Genomic DNA, 18,434 nt, shown 5'->3' with positions numbered 1-18,434 from the left:
AAACCAAGAATCATAACATGATTGATCTTGGATTCATATTAATGCTCCCATAAGCCAATAAGTTGTACTCATGAAGTTTGGAGTAACTCTGCTACAGAAACACAGAGGAATGTTTTACCAGCACCAGCAAAAATACTAGTTGTTGTTTTTCCCCAAAGTCTTGAAACAAGCCTATCCGTCAGAAGGAAATACTCCTGTCATGACTTACCACAAAATAAGAAGAGGGTGTCCTCCACAGTACATCTAGGTGAGCTGAACTGACTAGGAGGAGGGGCAGCAAGGTCCAGGTGACTGAAGCCAGCATTAATATTGGCTTGGCTTGGAAATGTGAGCTGCCCAAGATTCACAGCCTAGCTGATCAGAACCAAACTGAACTAATTGATTTGCAACAGGGTCAAAACCCTGTAGAAGGCCTTCCATATCCTTATGTTTGAAGAGTCTCCATCGCTGTGGCTTGCTTCAACTTCTGATTTTGCAATAGGTTTTAGCATTCCATTTTCCAGCCTGAGATGTTTGTAAGGAGATTATTTTTTAATTCTAGGTCTCAGAGTAGTGTCCTGTAATGCAGGTGGCAAGCTCCTGATTTGATAACAGTTGGAACCACCTTTCTGACCTTCATAGTTTCCAGAGACATCACACCTTAAAGATAGTTTAAACCAAACCCTAAGTACCATGTCCCTAGTTATGACAAGGAGTGATGTGTAGCCAGGTCCTGTGGGCTTCTCATCGTAAATATCTGACTGTGACTGTCAATTCATGAGTTTATGAAAATGACCCAATATCACTGTACCCCCAATGAGATCAACAACATGTATTAATCAATTTCCATCACCTGACTTCCTATTTGCATCTTTTGACATCACATGGGACTGTAACTGGCCCACCACTACCCACACAGCGCTGTTAAATACCACTGGATATTTGAATATGGACCGGTAATTTGGCACCTTAAAACCATCATATTTCATTAGGAATTCTGAGCTTACTTTGTGTGCTTTATTGTATCCTTAAAATATGCTTGTGCTTTGTGATATATTTTGACAGATAAGCAGCTACATGGGTTCAAAATCTCTGAGCTGCCACACAGTGAATATACTCATAATAAGAGGACTCAAGCTCAAATTTTCCAGAAGACAGAGGTGAAGAGAACAATGAATGAATGAAATGTGACTTGTAAAGCGCATGGCTACTTGAAAGAGTGCCCCAGCTTGTCTGCCACCTACCAAGTGCAGTTGGACCTTCTATCGTTGTTGAAAATGCAAGATTTTCAGCTTTTGTTTTGAACAAGTGAAGTATCATCCACCAAGTGCAGCTCAAGAGGGAGTTTGTTCCATGCAGATACATTTGCCCACAGGAGCCCACGGTATATGATTTACACCACCTTACAGCAAAAGCACTACATACCACCCCCATTATTATAACATAACCACTACCTCTCATCAACAAAATAATAAAACAAAATAAAAAACGCTTGTCAGAAATCATTCTTTTCCATTAACATTCCTCATTCCCAAAACAGATTTAATATTGAGAGTGAGAGAAAGAGAGTAAGTGAATGAGCAAGAGAGGTGTGAGACGCTATGAGCAAGGCACTTGAGAGAATGAGCGAGAGCATGAAAGAGTATGACATAACACCATTGTTAGCAAGGTCAACCAGAGTAAAACTGAAGACTGCGCAGAGCCTTGATGTGCTAAAAGTGGTAGGGAAATAGCATGATTTTCAACTATGATTTTCTCTGAATTTTAGAAACACAGAAACTATTCTGAGCAGCCCAGGATTAATGCTCTCAGATCACCAGTCTGGTTATATAATTTGACTACTGTAAAAATCAATATTTTCAAAATCCCATAATTTCCAGAAATATACAATGTTCCAGATTTTCATATTTTATATGCCGGTGGCCTATTACTTAATTCTCACACATGCCACACACTCTTTGCCTAGAATCCATTGCACTTATTCCTTTCACTGACCCTGCCCTGGAGTTGCCTCAGTTTCTACTTGTGTAAGCTTGTGTAGCAGGTAGCCCACATAAAGTCATTAACTTGCACTGTTCATGCAAGTTGGAACTCTTGCTAATTTGCTTCCTCCATTTTAGCATAGTTGTGTTTACCAGGTCAGTGTCCCCATTGTTTCTCCATCCATAAAGCGGATAATCAAACCAGAGTTCACACATGGAATTGCGAGTTATGGTTTAGATATAATATACTTGCATTTTTCCCCTGATAGACTCAGGCAGGTCAAAACTGCTAACCTTTATTAGGGTAAAAAGGCCCAGAAAAAGCAAAACTTTGGTGTGGTATATCAGTTCTACATGTTACTACTCATTTCCAAACTGAATAGTGGTATTTACTATACCCGGTTAATACCTCACACGAGGGTAGTGGTAATTATCAGGTGTGGTAAATAACCCACCCTATTCCACACAACTTGCAATATAGGCCTCTGGCTTGTCCTGAATAACAGGATGTCTTGTTAAAGTCAGTATTTGTGGCATTTTTCACTGCCAAGTTCAACGTTGAATTTATAGGTCAGGCATAATAAATGAAAGAACTACATCTGTTTAGTAGTTGTTCTTTTACACTTTTCCTGTTTCGAGTGACACTGCAATTTCAGCAATTTTATTTTGCAGTGCTTTGGATATTTTGTGACTTTTCATTACTTTGTAGCTGTAGCACCTAGGATGAGTTGTAGGAAAACGCAGGACTGTGCTAAAATGCATTTCACTATTCCCTGCTTGGAGTGAGTGACTTGTTTATTCTGTTAATATTTTAGGATGGTTTCCTGTGTCATCCTTCTTTGTGTTTGAACTGAAAACAGCTCCAATAAGTTTGCTGTAGACGTTCCCAGCCAAATTATTCCCTTACATGAATAGACTGTAGATGATATTTGCCTGCACCTCTAGTTGTTTCTATACCAATTTTCCAGACTTGGATATATGTTCATGGTTAATATTTGCCTTTTCTACCGCCATCTTTTTTCATTTTAAGTAGTTCCCTATGTCTGGCACACATCTCTCTCTTTACAAAAAGAAAGACCACATCTAAAATGCATGTTAACTTCAAAATATTAAATAGAAAAATATTTGATGTTTACTTAGCCCTGAGAAATCTGTATCTAAACTGACTCCGTGCTCAAGTTCTTTAATTTAAGCCTATGAAACACTAACTAAAATATGCCCCCCAGAGACTTGAATGAGCTTATTTAAAAGGCAAGATTGTGCGGATGAGCATTGCGAATTTCTAGATGGTTATCTTTCTTAATTCCAGGAACATTCTAAGGAATGCGCGTCTTGGCAGACTAAGCATGGATTTTCTAAACAGACTATAACGTTCTCAGACGACAAAGGAAGCCTATTGTATACCTCTGTTACATTGAAGGGTGCTCCCCGCAGCTTCACTGTATACTGAGTGGTGGGTTCATTTGAAGCAGGAGTAGTCTCATTCTGGAAAAAAAGAGAACAGTGTCTATGTCAGAGGTGCAATATTGCTTAGGCAAGAGGCTTAGGCTGGAGATGCTTAGACTCCAGTACAATCTAGCCCAAATCTGAACGTAAACTTAATTTCTCCGATTGACACCCTCCGCTCACATGGTTACCCCTTTCTAGTAGCTGGGTCATCACCCATCATTCTTCATCAAATACTATGCATTTCACATAGTTCTATACTTGTAGCAGAAGCAATTATTTTATCTTACAAAGACTCGTACCCTCTGCACCATCTCACTTCTTGCAGGGATCATCAGCATCACCCCTTTTCCGTGGTTAATATTTTGTTGTAAGTCACCTTTCAGCAAGGAATCTATTCGATTTCTAGGTTCTGTTGTACTGCTTTTAATGCAAATCTTCATAGCTTTTAGTGAGAAATCAACACTTGCATTTTACCTGATAAGGAACCAGAAGCACGTGTATCTGATGCTCCCTGTAATATAATGTTCAACAACAGGTCCCTAATACACCTATAACTGTGCGGAAAACAAAACAAAAATAGCAGCACTTACAAATCTTGTCCTGCTCCAGTTCAAACATACCTTTGATTTCAATCCTTTCTTCTTCTCAGACCTCTTAACATTGTCCTTTAACGGCTGCTTTTCCTTCAAGACTTCGGACTCTAGCTTGGCTTGGCCATCTACACCCTTGTTGTTACTGTTTCGTTCGGCATTCTCGCTCTCGTCCTCTGACAATGAGACTGCATCATCAATACTCTCCTTCAGAGATGGTGAACCCTTCACCACCTTTGATTTTAGATAATCCATGTCCGAAAGCTCAGAGCAAATAGTCATGTTGGTACCACCATCCTTGATGGCTGTGAAAAACAAAATGGGTTTCAACTTGAGCGCACATACACACATTTGTACATTAAGAATCTTCTTTTCATATGTATTGTATATGAGTACCTCATCAACCGTTCACCTCTCTCACTTATGAAGCACTCCTAGAAAAGGCTTTGACCTCTGTCTGAAGAAACAACTTTTAGGAGGTAGATGGGCACTCAATTTCCAGCTCATCATTACCTGTATAGGGGTGCAACTACTGTCCATATATTATTTTTTCTAAATGTATCACATTGACTTGTTGAGGACTGAAGAGGGTTTCTCTCTTCCAATACCCACTTCTTCACATTTCTACGAGCTGACCACACATTTCGCTTCTGACATCACTCTCAACCAACAAGGTGTGAATATACTTGAAAATCACGGATAGCTTCTTTGCTTCAGGTATCATGTGTAAGTGCTATCATCTGCAGTTTTCTCAAAAGCAGGGTCGGACTGCAGAGTATCTGAGTCCAAGTCTACTGAGCAAATGCTGCATACACTGTTTTACTAGTAAATACAGTGATTTCATGACTTTCGAGTGTAATAATATGGGGTTTTATATTTTGTGCATGGATTATCTTTCTTGTGGCTAAATAGGAATACTTTCACGAACAATTGCTCACCAGTTGAATAAAACATTAGTGCCACAGTGGACCTTTATAGGCAAACAGACTGTATGCTCAACCTATATTTCAGCAGTTTGAGGTTTAACAGCTAAATTAAGGGCTATATTAAGGACTAGCATAACCAGATCCCCACTGCTTGGATTGTACTTCTGTGCGTGCACACACACACCCCCCCTCACCCCCCCCAAAGTCACTAAGAGAAGAATACTAATAGGTCTTGAGATGATGTTCAGTCTCCACTCTGTTCAATAATTAGCCTCCTTCAAATGTCAGCTCTCACGCCTCTAAGCCCAATTCTTAAGTTATTTTGAGGGCCCAATTCTAGAATACAAAGCATTGTGTATTGACTCTCCTTTACTACTGGACTGGGATACTTTCAGAAGGTTATAATCAAGAGAGTTTTTTTTCCTGTATTAGGGAACATCTACTGCAAGAGGTTAGAAAGAGATCACAAAATCCTCCGACCTCGTCTGCTGTAGAAAAACTCTCCTAGAGAAGAAGGGTTCTTTGCCCATCAGCCACTTTATTAGCCCACTACTAAAAAGATATTGAAGATAAAATCATACCATTGACACCACTGCCACTCTGCTCCTGTTCACCACCACGGTCTTCCTCATCACTGCTAATCTCTTCTGATGAATCTGAATCAAAGTTTAGATAGTCACTGTTTGGTTTGACTTTGACTTTTGTGGCCTTATCGGCTGCTGTGTCATTGCTCCAGGTGGCCACTTGAGTGCGATTCTGATGCACTGCCAGAAACTCATCGAAAGCCTTATCATCCTTCAGCTATCGGCAATAGGAAAAAAATAAATTATATATCACTTATAAGATTGGCAGTTTACAACTGTTTATGTTACTCACTATTCTTAAACAGGATGCATTACCAAGTAAACAAATTTATAAAGATTTACAAAGGCCATAGTTGCTCATGTAAAATACTGAATCATAGTCTGCAATTCAGGAAAAATGTGGTAACATGAGATCTTTGCTTGCTCTAACCACTTACTGAAGTTCTTGGAAAGCAGTATCATGTCTCCAGTTACCGAAATTATGGTAGCAAAATTCAGGACATCATACAGACAAAGGTTTACAATTAAACTGCTCTAATTGCTATCACAAGTAGCTTTAGGGAAGCAATGGCTTTACTTTTTTTATTAAGTAACCAAAACACAGGAAATGTGACTGGATTATGCAAGATCTAGAGATCCTGATGCAAATATATGTTTTTCTGCATACCGTATAACAGAGAAGCAGCTACTTTTTACTACATCAGATGAATGATATAGCTTAGAAAATGGAGAATGTCTGGGAGTACACCAAGGGAATAATTCTTTGAGATGCATCTGTAGGGAGATATTGCATGCAGACTATTCCCTGAATTTGGACAAAAAAGATCCTTTCACACACCACACAGTCTTGGTTTGTAATTCCCACAGAAATCTTCTCAAACAGGAGGATCTATGATACAAAATCTGAGACGTAGAGATGGTTAGAACTGAGATATTACCAGTCATAAATGGTCAATAGCTCACCTAGAATACTTAGGAACACAACCATCTCTTTTATGCAGTAGGTTCTCAAACACGATTAGCATTACATTTGTTTTCTGGAAGGCACTGTTACATTAAGATGGCTATTTGTTTTCCAGTATTCCGCCACAACATTCCTAAGCAAAAGCTTCACAGAGAGAAGATTTAGGTGCATAAGGGTATGATTTTTAATGACTGAGATTAGTAAGACTAGCTTTCATGAGGGAAAATAACTGTAGCATTGATAATAGAGCAAGTCTGAGGCGCAGTTTCACCTCTTAACTATTTTGTTGGGACGTGGGTCCAGGACAAAAGTTTCTCCCTTGTGACTTATGCATCTCTATCCATGTGGAATGAATGGCAAACGGGGTGGGGGCAGGTGGACTTTTCAATGTTGTTGTAAGTTCTCTGATAATGTGCTGTATTCCATGAACTGGCTTTTTGGACCAAATTCTGAACTTTCCTTTCAAATCAATGTTGAGCATTTTCACAGCCAGAATTATTTTCCTGAGAAAGAATACATTTCCAAACACTCTTGACCTTGTGGAATATCTAAATATTTATTTACAGTTTCATGAAAATATTCAGGATTTGACTTGCATTGCTGATCCATTCTTAGTTTTGTGACTGCCTGTTTGTTTTACCTGCCAAAACTACATTTCCTACTAATCCCTGCACACTGCCTCATCTCCAGCCTTGCAGGTATAGGATGGGTGGAGGGCTCAACTTGTGGGCTGGCAAATTGTGGCTTGATCACACCTAAGGAATGTGATAATTAGTGAGCTTTATTTATGGATCTGTTGTTTCTGTCCTCCATTTTTCATTGATGAAGTGTTTCTGTTAGTCTCACCCTTTGTTTTCAGAGATCACAGATACCTAAGCCACAGCAAATTCCTGTTTGTTGAGTAATTTGTTTTTTAAAACTAGCAGTGTTTTGCAGGACATTCTTGCTTCCTAGTCCAGTGCTGTTTAGAATATTCATATGTTTATTTTTAGTTAGTTAAAACCATAACAATGTTACATTAAAAGAAATAAAAAGGCAAAAAATATAAAAGAATTCTAATAACTGATTAACCCTTTTACTTCCGAGTATGATTAAAACAAAAAAAATGTTGAGCCATTGTAGTACCCCCCCTGGTGATATGAGGGTGATAAGTGCTCATCAGGTTCAGTTTAGTAGGACATACTGCCAAGGTGATATGAGGGTGATAAGTGTTCATTGTGCTCAGTTTAGCAGAGCATATTCCAGTGGAGCCCGGGTGGAAAAAGCTGCTGCTCCGGCTGAGGTGCCAGGCTTAGCTACGAGAAGCCTTGATACCCCTGGGCTTAGTATTCTCATCAACCCTGAAGTAGTCGGTTATCAATTTTTGAGAGGAAGTGTTCGAATTGGGACTTGCTAAAGTCGAAAACGTTCGACTTCAAACAATCTGACATATTTGCTGCACCTTGACAAGGATCTTATATCTGCTTGGGAAAAGCAGAGCGAGGAGGCTTCGAAGCAGGAACAGATTCCCTTCTGCAAATATACTGGTCTCAGCAGGATTCTCCTAGGAGCGTGAAGATCAGGACAATAGCAGAGGTGATGTAACCAGGACTTGTTTTAGTAATTGCAGAGTCTGCAGGTCCTCTCCTTGTTCGGTCGGACCCAGGAATTGAAATCTGTCACCTGCAGACCCCAAAGTTGCAGAAATAGAATGTTATTGCAAGTACGTCTGTTTAAGGCTGTTACATAGATATGGTTGAGCCTTCACCTCAAAATATTAATTATTCAGTCTAGAGAGCAAATGTGAAGGTTTTAAAGTGCAAAAGTCCTTTAAATATGTGGTTGAAGTCAGCTGCCAGTTGATGGCCGTTTTCCAGAATAGACAGGGAATGTCCTCCGACTTCAGTGCAAGGCATTCTATTTGCAAGGATGTTAGCACCCTTTGCATTTGTCGGTGCCAGGGGATCCCTGCGGTCTCAAATGTCTCCTTTAAACAAGCTTTTAAAGAATTTAAGGGGGCTTCAAGGACTATTATATACAATTTCATAGTGTCTCACATATAAACAATTGCCTTGGGAGGGAAAATTCCAGACGTGGTCTGACTTTCCTTACATAAAAGCTCCTTCTGGAAAAGCTAAATGCCTGTATTGTTCTGCCGAAAGGAGCGCGGCCTTCATGACCTTCAAGATGGGTGCAGCCGATGCACTGTGCAAGGAATTGCTTAAGCAAATCAGGCTGTGTTTAATAACTCCTGTTTTTTTTTTTTTAAAGGCAGCTAAGTGAGCCTTGAGTCTGAAAGACTTGTCAAACCATATCCCAAGATAGCTATATTTCTTGGTGGTTTTTATGTTTGCAGCCCCCATACACCAAGTTTGAAGATGCTTCTTTTTGTAGCTGCCAAAGATAAGAACTTTGGTTTTATCCGGGGTGATGGTGAGGAAGTTTGCCTCGTTGTATTTCTGGAGTTTGTGAAGGGCCCGCTGGAGACCTGTTTTTGAGTGGTCCAAGATGACAATGACATCTGCATATTGTAAAATATGAGGTTTGGAGTGGCCAAGCGAAGGAGGAATCAGGCTATTACTCTTCAAAAATGTGAACAGGTCATCGTTATACAAGTTGAAAAGTAGAATTGCAAGTACACACCCCTGCTTCAGGCCATTCTAGGTTATAATTTTGGAAGATAATGTAATGAGGCCTCTTCTCACATGAACCCAGGTGTTGGATTAGATCGAGATTATGGTGCTAAGTAATTGCAGTGGAACCTCCCTATGCGTTCAGCTTCCTCTATAGCAAATTGCGGTCCACCTTCTCAAATGTGGCTCTATAATCGAAATTCCCACTTCTTGGCAGTCAAGATCCGTGGCTGCATTTAAATCAAGAGTTACGGTCAGGGGATTATGGTCACTTTCTGAGCAATCCGGTATCTCCATGTTGACCTGATGGCTGGCTAAGGTAGTCGATATAAATATGTAATTGATGATTGAGATCCATCCGTAAATAGCCGGGAATTGGCCATGTGGATATTGTGCTTGGGAAATGTGTGCTGTAGAGACTAGATTATTGTGGAACAACATGTTGTTCATTGTGCCCTGCTCTTTTGTTTTACAAGACCAAGTGTTGGGGCTCCTGGGTCCCTTAATGTTGAAATCTCTAACAGAATATCGTGTGAGTCAAACTTCAAGAAAAGATCCTCTAAACTGTCATGGAGGGTTCTGATGGCCGGCAATTTAGCTGTTTTGAAAGCGTTGTAATAGCAATTTATTACCAGAAAAGAAACATTTCTGTTGTTTCATGCTTTACCTGAGATTATTGCGGATTGTCAAAATGGGAAATTTTGGTCTTGAGACACCACCTTAATCTTGCAGGAGTGTTTAATAGATATTGAGAGGACCCCAGACAACCGGCCAATGACGGTCTGTTTTGCTGGTTTGAAAAGTTTGTAAAAGCCATATAGCACAGATGGATTGAGGGCCCATGTCTCCTGAAGGCAAGGGTTGTTATTTCTCTACAAATAGATTATCTCAGATCTACTTAACAGGGTTGACCTGAGGACTGCCACGTTCCAGGAAGCAATCATGAGACTAGACCTTCACTGCATAGACTGTATGGTATTACTTTGTGTGCGGCCACTGAGGTTCAGGCTAGGAATAAGTCTCTACTAACTGAGTGTGGGAGGGGCCCTGAAGGTATCCACCCATGGAGGTGTTGTAAGAGCTTGGCAAGCATCTTACCCTTCTATAGTAGACTGTACATGAGACTTTAAGACTATTTTCGGTTTTTGATGAACTTGGGAGCCAATCGTGAGTGGGCCCCGAAACGCCCTCCCCCCTTAACACACTCTTATGGGGTCTCAAAAGGTTGTGTTGAAACAGCAGATGAGGATATTTCGGTGGCTCTGGTATTAGGAGCTTGATGCCCCAGGCTCTGAATTAACTTGCTTCACCCAGGATGGTGTAGTTTTGGTTTGCACCTGACCATGTAGTGATGGTGGCCTCCGAAGCTCCTTTAATGGGGATATGAATGGACTTTACTGATTTAAAATCAGCAGAGGTCAGCCTATGCAGGGCTGGTATGTGCTTAAATAAATGTGACAAATTGCCCCTGATGAGTGCGTTGTGTGAGCCCATGGGTAGGAAGTGTGGAATGAAAACGAGTTTGTGCTGTTCCGGAGAGCTTTCGCTAGGGAGCTTGTAATGACCTGGGGGTAGAAGCTGTGAGGGGTCTAAAGATTGGTGGAGTTGAGACCGCTGATCTCCAGTAGAGCAGCCAATCAACTCAAGCGAGATAAGTTGTGAAGGGTTTAAAGTGTCGGAGACATTGTAGCCTTTGATCTTCAAGAGCATAAGGCACCAAGTTAGGGGAGGATGAAGGCACTGCTCCAGAGCGGCTTGGAAACAGCATACGATTGTGGTTCAGGGGCAATGGTTGAGGCCCTTTTGATGTATTTCTTTCATTCACAGAACGACCTTCCAGTCTCTGATTGGAGCTCATTTGGTGGTATTGAGGGAGGAGTAAGTGATTGTTATTGGCACTAATGAGGTGGTTGTTATCCGGTTCTGCGTAGATGCAATCCATATAAAATGGTTCTGTGTTGGTACTTATGTCTGTTTTTCAATTTCCTAGTGTTGCTCTGAGAGGGATCTCCAAACCCAAACTCGTCTGGCTGACTCACAAAAGGGAGGGGAGGATTACTCCTTATGCCATTTTTTTCACCTGAGATTAGCCCAGGCTGATTATATACTGAATGGCCTGCTGTGGGAGGAAGTACGGACTTGACTACATCTGATCCCAGTATTTTTTATTTAGGCGAGTGATGAACAGTTGCAAGTGTTTCTTTTGTTATGATCAGTGAACTGTTATGATCTTCCTTATGGCTGGGACTCTCTGCTCTTGATTTACAATTTAAATTGAATAAAGGAAAGGGTTTTGCTGGCCCTTGTTCACGATCTGCCTTGCAGGTGTTAACAACTCCAAGGATTAGGGTTCTCCTATTATTGATGCGCCGTTTTTTGTGTTTTTTTCAGTTTCCTTTTTGCTCTTCTAGACGAAATTAAGTTGCATGGAGCAAGTGCTAAAAACCGATATTTCTTTTGTAATGCTGGATCGTCTTCTTTAGTCATACACAAAGGGGCACAACCTTGGGGCAGCTGCTGCTGGCAAGAAACCCTGTGTCTGTCATCCCCTATGAGGGAGCATTTGGAAGACTGCCCAAATTGGATTATGACGGGTTTCATAACAGTGGTGGATCTGCTTGTGTGAAACCCTTTTTTTGTGACAAAACAGCCCCTTGGTTTCCAGATGTTAGGAATGCAGTGATCTCTCCCTGATGTAAATTGTTTGTCATTTCTTTTCCTCCTCCAGTGTTACTCCTAACAGAGTCTACTAATAAACATAATATTTCCGGAAGCAAACTTAGTTTATTGATCAGAGGCGAACAGGGAAAAGTTGCCTCCCCTTCCCGTAGTGCTATGACATTCTCCAGAGAGGTTAATCTTGAAGCCAGACCAGCTAAGCTTGAAGCTATTGATTGGATCAAGTCTATTTGCAATTCCATTTTCTGAGACTGTCAATGAAGAGGACTGGCAAATGTTTCATACTTAAAATGTAAAGAGGTCTCCGAAACGGAGAAAGGACCTTGACAGCTACAAGTGAGGGGGGCCTCTGCCCCTGCCTGTGACAAGATACTGAAACGATTGCGGGGCTCCAGGCCTAAAACTGGAGTTAATGTCAGTGAGGCTTCAATCTGAGCTTCCAGAGTAGCTAGGAAGCGATCTGATAATATACCTAGCTCCTGATCTGAAATGCTTTCCCTTCTTGTCCTTTCCATAAGTTTCTGAGTCGAGGGTGCCTCGATTGTGTTGCTGAGTGGCTGAGAGTAAGGCAAAAGCCCCTGGCAGATTTGTAGAGAGGAGGGCTCAGCTGTGTTTGTGTGCACCTGAGCAGTAGTGATTAAAGCCATGTGAGAGCTCTAGCAACTTGTCGAGTCTCTGATGGCTCAAGGGCCTCCTGCACAGGTGGGGGTGGGGGATTGGTTGCCTTCCTCCATTTCTGCTTTTTCTGATTTAAGTCCATTAAACAGAATGCCTTTGTTGGAGGATAAGATGAGACGAATAGCACTGGGGCCGTCCTTTGTCTTATCAAAAAGAGGGACTGCTCAAATTAAACCCGTCTTATGCCCCTGCTGGTGACAGGTTATTAATAGCACAACTTGAGATACTTGTGATGTGTTTGCCACTCGCAGTATTTGAGTGTTTGTTTGATTTCAAGGTGAGCACAGTATATGATCCTTCTGTGGTGAAACTTTGCTAAAATAATCACTGATCAGCCCCTGTGGGAGCTGTGGCACATAGTCCCCTAACAAAGAAGAGATGAGAGCTGTAGCCTCAAACACTTGGGTGGCAATAGGTGATGACGGTGACAGTGAGAGGGGGATCAGCTGAGTTGGTTGCCCCTTTTCTCAGATTGCGTGTATTCCTTTTAGACATGAGTGTGTGCTCAGTCGCTCCCAGTTATTAAAGTTCCAGCAAGATCGTTCGCAATGCTTACTACTCCCAGCACTGCCCACCCCCCAGAAGTCGGGTCCTTGTGTCCTTGCAGCCTCATGTCCACATCCATGTTGAATGAGTACTGGATAGACTGCAAAGGGCCTCTAGAACTCCTCACCTGAGGCTGCTTACGCATGAAGGTGCCTGGAACTACAGTGTCTCAACGCATGGGGGGGGGGGGGGGGGGGGGAGTGAGGGAAGGCGGCGGCACAGAGCAGGGCTCTCCAGCCTACCCTGCAAGTCGCACGCAGTCCTAGCTGGGCCATTTCTATAGGGAGGCTGGGCCCAAACTCTTTGGGGCTGCCTACAGCTTCACTCTTAATAAACCCTCTCTCCCCCTATAAATAAGCAGGTGCAGGTGTGGCAGGAGCTCGAGGAGAGTCCGGAGCTGATGACAGTGAGTAGTTACCATTATCCAGCCCTCCTACCTCTACTGGCCTCCTTTCGAATTTCCTAGTGTGATATGTTAGCTTGCTTTCTGCCATGTGTTACCTATGTTTTCCACTCTTTCCTGTTAATCAATAGTCATGTTTAGCTTCCTGTCTATCATGAAGGCTATTACATTCTCCACACTTGTTCTTACTGTCTCATGTGTTCCTGTGTGGCTGCCAGGAATAAAGGGCAGAGAGGATAATCAAGGTGGTGTTTTTCATTCACTTTGACAATTGTCTTTACATTGCCTTTTTAAAAACATCACCCAGGGTATCAGCTCCACACATTCTCACTTTGCATATTATTCTACATATGAATATTTTTCGGACGGTGTCTGCAGGAGCAGTTGTGGGTAAAGAACATCCTGAGTTTTAGACTTACACTGAAGCTCTCCCACTTGTTTTATCCCACATTCTGTTTATTATTAATGGTGTTATCTGTATGTCCTGCATGCCCACAGTGATCATTATTCCCAGTGCTGATGGGCATATCGAGTGTCTGTTCGTATGGGAGTTCTTTCTTTGATACTGTGTGCACTGCATCCACAACAAAATCCTATTGTCCTCTGACTCCTGTATGATAGTTGGCTGCTCTGTAATGAATCTTCTTTACCTTTTGGTTTCCCTTTTCACAAACCCCAGACAGACTGTTGGCAGACACATGTCAATGTAGGTGATCAAGATTGGAAAACAAATAAATTATTTATTTTCAGATACCTGCAGTCTTTGAAGAACTGGCCTTGGAATGGCTAGTGGTGGTCCCTTGCAACAATAACTTTATTAGCACATTCCTCTGTGGCAGTGGTCTCAAAATTGTAAAGAAAACCAGGTGTTACAAAACCCAAATCAACTACTCTCATTTTTTTGGGTGCAGGCCATTTGTTGAAAATGAGATATATGTCCTATTTGATTAAACATTTGCCAAGGATGAAAAATAAGAAACATAGGGCCAGGTGTACTAAGGCTTTTTGCATTCTCAAAAGGTGTGATTTACAAAGGTGGGCCATTTGCAACCACAAAAGGGAATTTCGCAATGTACTGCAATAGTTACAGAATCGCAGTTCTGAGTTGCGACTACATACAGAAACTGCATTTGGAAGGGGAGTGTATTCGTTGTCCCTTCCAAATATTAATTCATAATGGGATGTATTAATGTTGTGCAACCGAAATCCAGTCATAGAACATTAATATTGCCAAATACACAAAGGTAGAGGTAACCCAGTGGAAAATGGGATGGGGTGCCCAAGGGACCTCTTCCCCTCTGTGAATGTTGCCAAACCTTTTTTTTTTTAAGAGAGGATGGTCTTAAAACATGTTTTTTAAACTTTTCATATATTTTTTTTAGTTTAAAACACATACCATTTTCCATTAAGGAAAACGGGTTACATTTTACCTAAAAATGATCGCTTTATTTAAAGGCAATCACAGATATGGTGGTCTGTTCACCTCAGCTGGCCACCCTCTCTGTGACGACTGAGAATTGTAGTGGATTGTAATTTGCTACCTACCTCAATAGTATTCATAAAAATGGCTGAATTGTGACCCTCTATGATACTGTATTTTGTATGTATTTTGTAAACAGAGCTATTAGAAAGTAGGAGAGTTAGCAAAATGCCACTCTGGTTATAATACTGGTTGTAAACTGATACCAGTATTTTGTGACTAGTGCTTAGTACATCAGACCCATAAATATTTTTTTCTAGACTGATCTCAGAATGCAGAACTTTGTGTGTCAGATGTTCATGGACTTCAAAGCCTGGACACAGAGAGAAGGTGAATTGTCTTTTAGTTCATGCAAAAGTCACCTCTTTCCACTGTGGAGGACACAGTATGATCACCATTTCAATTAACCACTTTATTTTAAATAAAACATAGGGAAAAAGAAAGGCTATTTTCCCTGTACTTTTGTAAATTGTGGGCATGTCAAAAGTATCTAAAAAAAGTTGGAACCAGTTTCTCTTACGTGGACACATCACAGTGCATGCATCCTTCTTTATTTGATGTTATTTTCCTTGGAGAGTAAAATGCAACAGTTACAAAGGTAAATACTGTATATTTGAATGCAAAATAGAAGTAAATATATGTATAATAATGCTTTTCACATATTGCCTATTAAATAATTTAGTTCTAGTCTGCGTACTTTGAATTTTGTAATAAAAGGAAACAATAGGTGAGGAAGAAAGCTGATTTGCAAAGTATCACACAATATGGTCAGGTTGGGGAGGACCGCCACATTACGACTGAGGCGGTAGTGCCGCGGTCAGACCGCCAAAGCCACCAGACTATGACTTAACGTCGGTCTGGCAGTCCTAATCCGGCAGGCAGTTTACGACTCCCTTCCCCGCCAAAAGTTTAATGGCGGGAGACCGCTGGAGACATTGCGCATTGCGACGGGTGCTGCAGCACCTTATGCACTACAGCATTGCCACCGGATCTATTACGAGCCAGAGACAATGCTGTAGGCCATTTCCCGCTGGGCCAGCAGGAAACTCGTAGTGGGGCCACCGGGGTGGCAACCGCACTGGTGGCAACCTACCCATCGGGATTTAGGTGGACGAGCTTTTCCATTCGCGGAAGTTGTAATGACCACCATAGTCCTATGAGAACTATTAAAAGAAGACTGCTATGTTTGCATAAAGCAAGGAGGCAGACTGACAATTCAATGTCAACTGCACTTTATGTTCAAGACTGATGTGCTATCAAAGTTTATTTCTGTGTAGAAACTTGATCACACCAAGCATACATTTAAACATATTGTCCTTTCTCTAAAAGTTTAGATCACACTTTAAAATGTCTCAACACAGCTTGCAAAAAAAGTTTTAAAGATTTTACACCCTCTCTTACCAGGGATTGTGTTGTTATATCTGCACCAGAGGTGGTAACTTTCAAACAGATTTCATTGTGAAGTATTAATTAGCTGGGACTATGCAAAATATAGTCCACATCGAAGTGTGATGTGATAAAAACAATGGAGGTGATAAAGAATGGAGAACAAATGAATTAGAGACTTTCCAGATAACTGCATTCTGTAAGGAACAGGGCTTGACTTGGTGGCACAATACATCCAATCAGAGAAAACAAGCCTGATCAAGTAGGCAACAAAAACAATAATTCTAGAATTTAAGAGCAACGTCATAGCTTGTCATATAGCACAGCCAGTGACAAGAGGGTGAAAATGGAACAGCTCTAAGTGTGTTTGGAATGTTGTGCGCCATGCATTGAAAACATTAAATATTCTCCACTTTGCGCTCAGTATGGTATATGCTTCATACTCACCGCTTCAAGAGCACCTGCATTTTTTTCCTTCTTTCTAACCTACAAATAAATACAATTATTAGAAAGTATCATCTTAAACAAGAAAGCTTAATTGCTTGCAATAAATAATGCTACTCCAATCAAAGACAGTTTGCTAACAGGATGCAGGAAGAGACACTACTATGATCGGAAAAGCAGTATTGTTAAAAAGAAAAGGAAGCATTTGTAGACTATGGGGGTCATTACGACCCTGGCGGTCGGCGGAGAAGCGGCGGTCTTACCGCCAACAGGCTGGCGGTAAAAATTGTGAAATTATGACCATGGCGGTTTCCGCCATGGTCATCCGCCACTTCTCCGTTCCGCCCGCCAGGGCGGAGACGACCACTGGGCTGGAGACCTGGGTCTCCAGCCCGGCGGTCGTCACAATACCGCCGGCAGTATTATGACCCGGCTGACCGCCATGGATTTCATGGGGTTTGGAACCGCCATGAAATCCTTGGCGGTAAGCACTATCAGTGCCAGGGAATTACTTCCCTGGCACTGATAGGGGTCTCCCCCACCCCCCACCCCGAATCCTTCCCCTACACCCCCCACCAACCCCCAAAGGTGACAGGACCCCCCCTCCCCACCCCTACCCCCAACATTACCTTACACATACACACCCGACACGCACGCAGGCACCACCAACACACATACACGCCAACTGCCACACGCACAGTCATACACGCACACCCTCATTCAGACATACACGCACACATCCATACAGACATACATACAGACAGACACGCACTCATTGCCAAACACACAACACCCCCGCATGCATACACGCACTCACACACCCCCCTACATACACACACGCAACACCCCCCACCCCCCTCCCCTAACGGACGATCAACTTACCTGGTCCGTTGATCCTCCGGGAGGGGACGGGATCCATGGGGGCTGCTCTGCCACCACCACACCATCAACAGAACACCGCCACGCCTAATCTCAGGACGTGATTCGGTGGGCGGTGTTCTGGTGACGTGGTGGTGGATGTGGAGCAACCTCCACTTCCCCGCCGCCCGCCAGTATGGCTGCTGGCGGCTCTCGCTCCGAAAAAGGACAGAGGGCTGCCAGCAGTCATAATACTCCGAGCTGAAAACCGCCACCACTGGCGGTCTTAAGCACGGCGGTCCCTTGGCGGTCTTGTCAAAAGACCGCCGAGGTCAAAATGACCCCCTATATCTGCACTGAAGAAAATCTTGGCATTCTACTGGTGCAAGTGCTCTTTATCCAACTGGACACCTTGCACCCACTAACTACGCTCACAAACCAAAACTTATAAAAACCTATTTGATGTATGCAAATTATTAGAAATTGTGTCAAATGTTGACCTGTTTATTGTAGTGCTGCCTGCATGTGATTCTCAAAAACAAAAAAATGTGACTCATGCTTGTAGGAAGCTGGTTCTTTATATAGTGGACAAAAAAGAGGTATGCTGTGTAAAGAGTCCAACAAACCCCAGAGGAATTACATAGGCACAAATTACACTCTAAATGCTCTCTTTTGTAGTTGTGCAGGCGAGCAGTTAGGCATATCAGAAGGTAGTGCTAAGCATGTAATGCACATACAAAGGCAGTAAGCGAGAAATGCTCAAAAAAGACACTGATTTATAAAAATAATACATACTTTTATATAAATTTGATACCAACATAATCAGAATCAGATGAGTACTTTACGCGTTATGAATTTTTACAGTTTTAAATAG

At 42.0% G+C, this 18,434-nt stretch overlaps 1 protein-coding gene across 1 annotated transcript in view; it reads right to left on the bottom strand.

Moving 5' to 3' along the window:
* The window catches only part of RBM19 (RNA binding motif protein 19), a 478,795-nt gene that overhangs the window by 417,031 nt on the left and 43,330 nt on the right, over window positions 1-18,434 (bottom strand). The window contains exons 4-7 of the mRNA XM_069214526.1: window positions 16,706-16,744; window positions 5,508-5,727; window positions 4,031-4,305; window positions 3,366-3,446 (exon numbers count right to left, since the gene is read on the bottom strand). Of these exons, the coding sequence (XP_069070627.1) occupies window positions 3,366-3,446; window positions 4,031-4,305; window positions 5,508-5,727; window positions 16,706-16,744 (615 nt within the window). The remainder of the gene's footprint in view (window positions 1-3,365; window positions 3,447-4,030; window positions 4,306-5,507; window positions 5,728-16,705; window positions 16,745-18,434) is intronic.

Source organism: Pleurodeles waltl, chromosome 11 (assembly GCF_031143425.1).
Source record: "Pleurodeles waltl isolate 20211129_DDA chromosome 11, aPleWal1.hap1.20221129, whole genome shotgun sequence".
Lineage (NCBI taxonomy): Eukaryota > Metazoa > Chordata > Amphibia > Caudata > Salamandridae > Pleurodeles > Pleurodeles waltl.
Note: the sequence above shows the minus strand (reverse complement) of the source record. Positions and strands in the feature narration are given on the sequence as shown.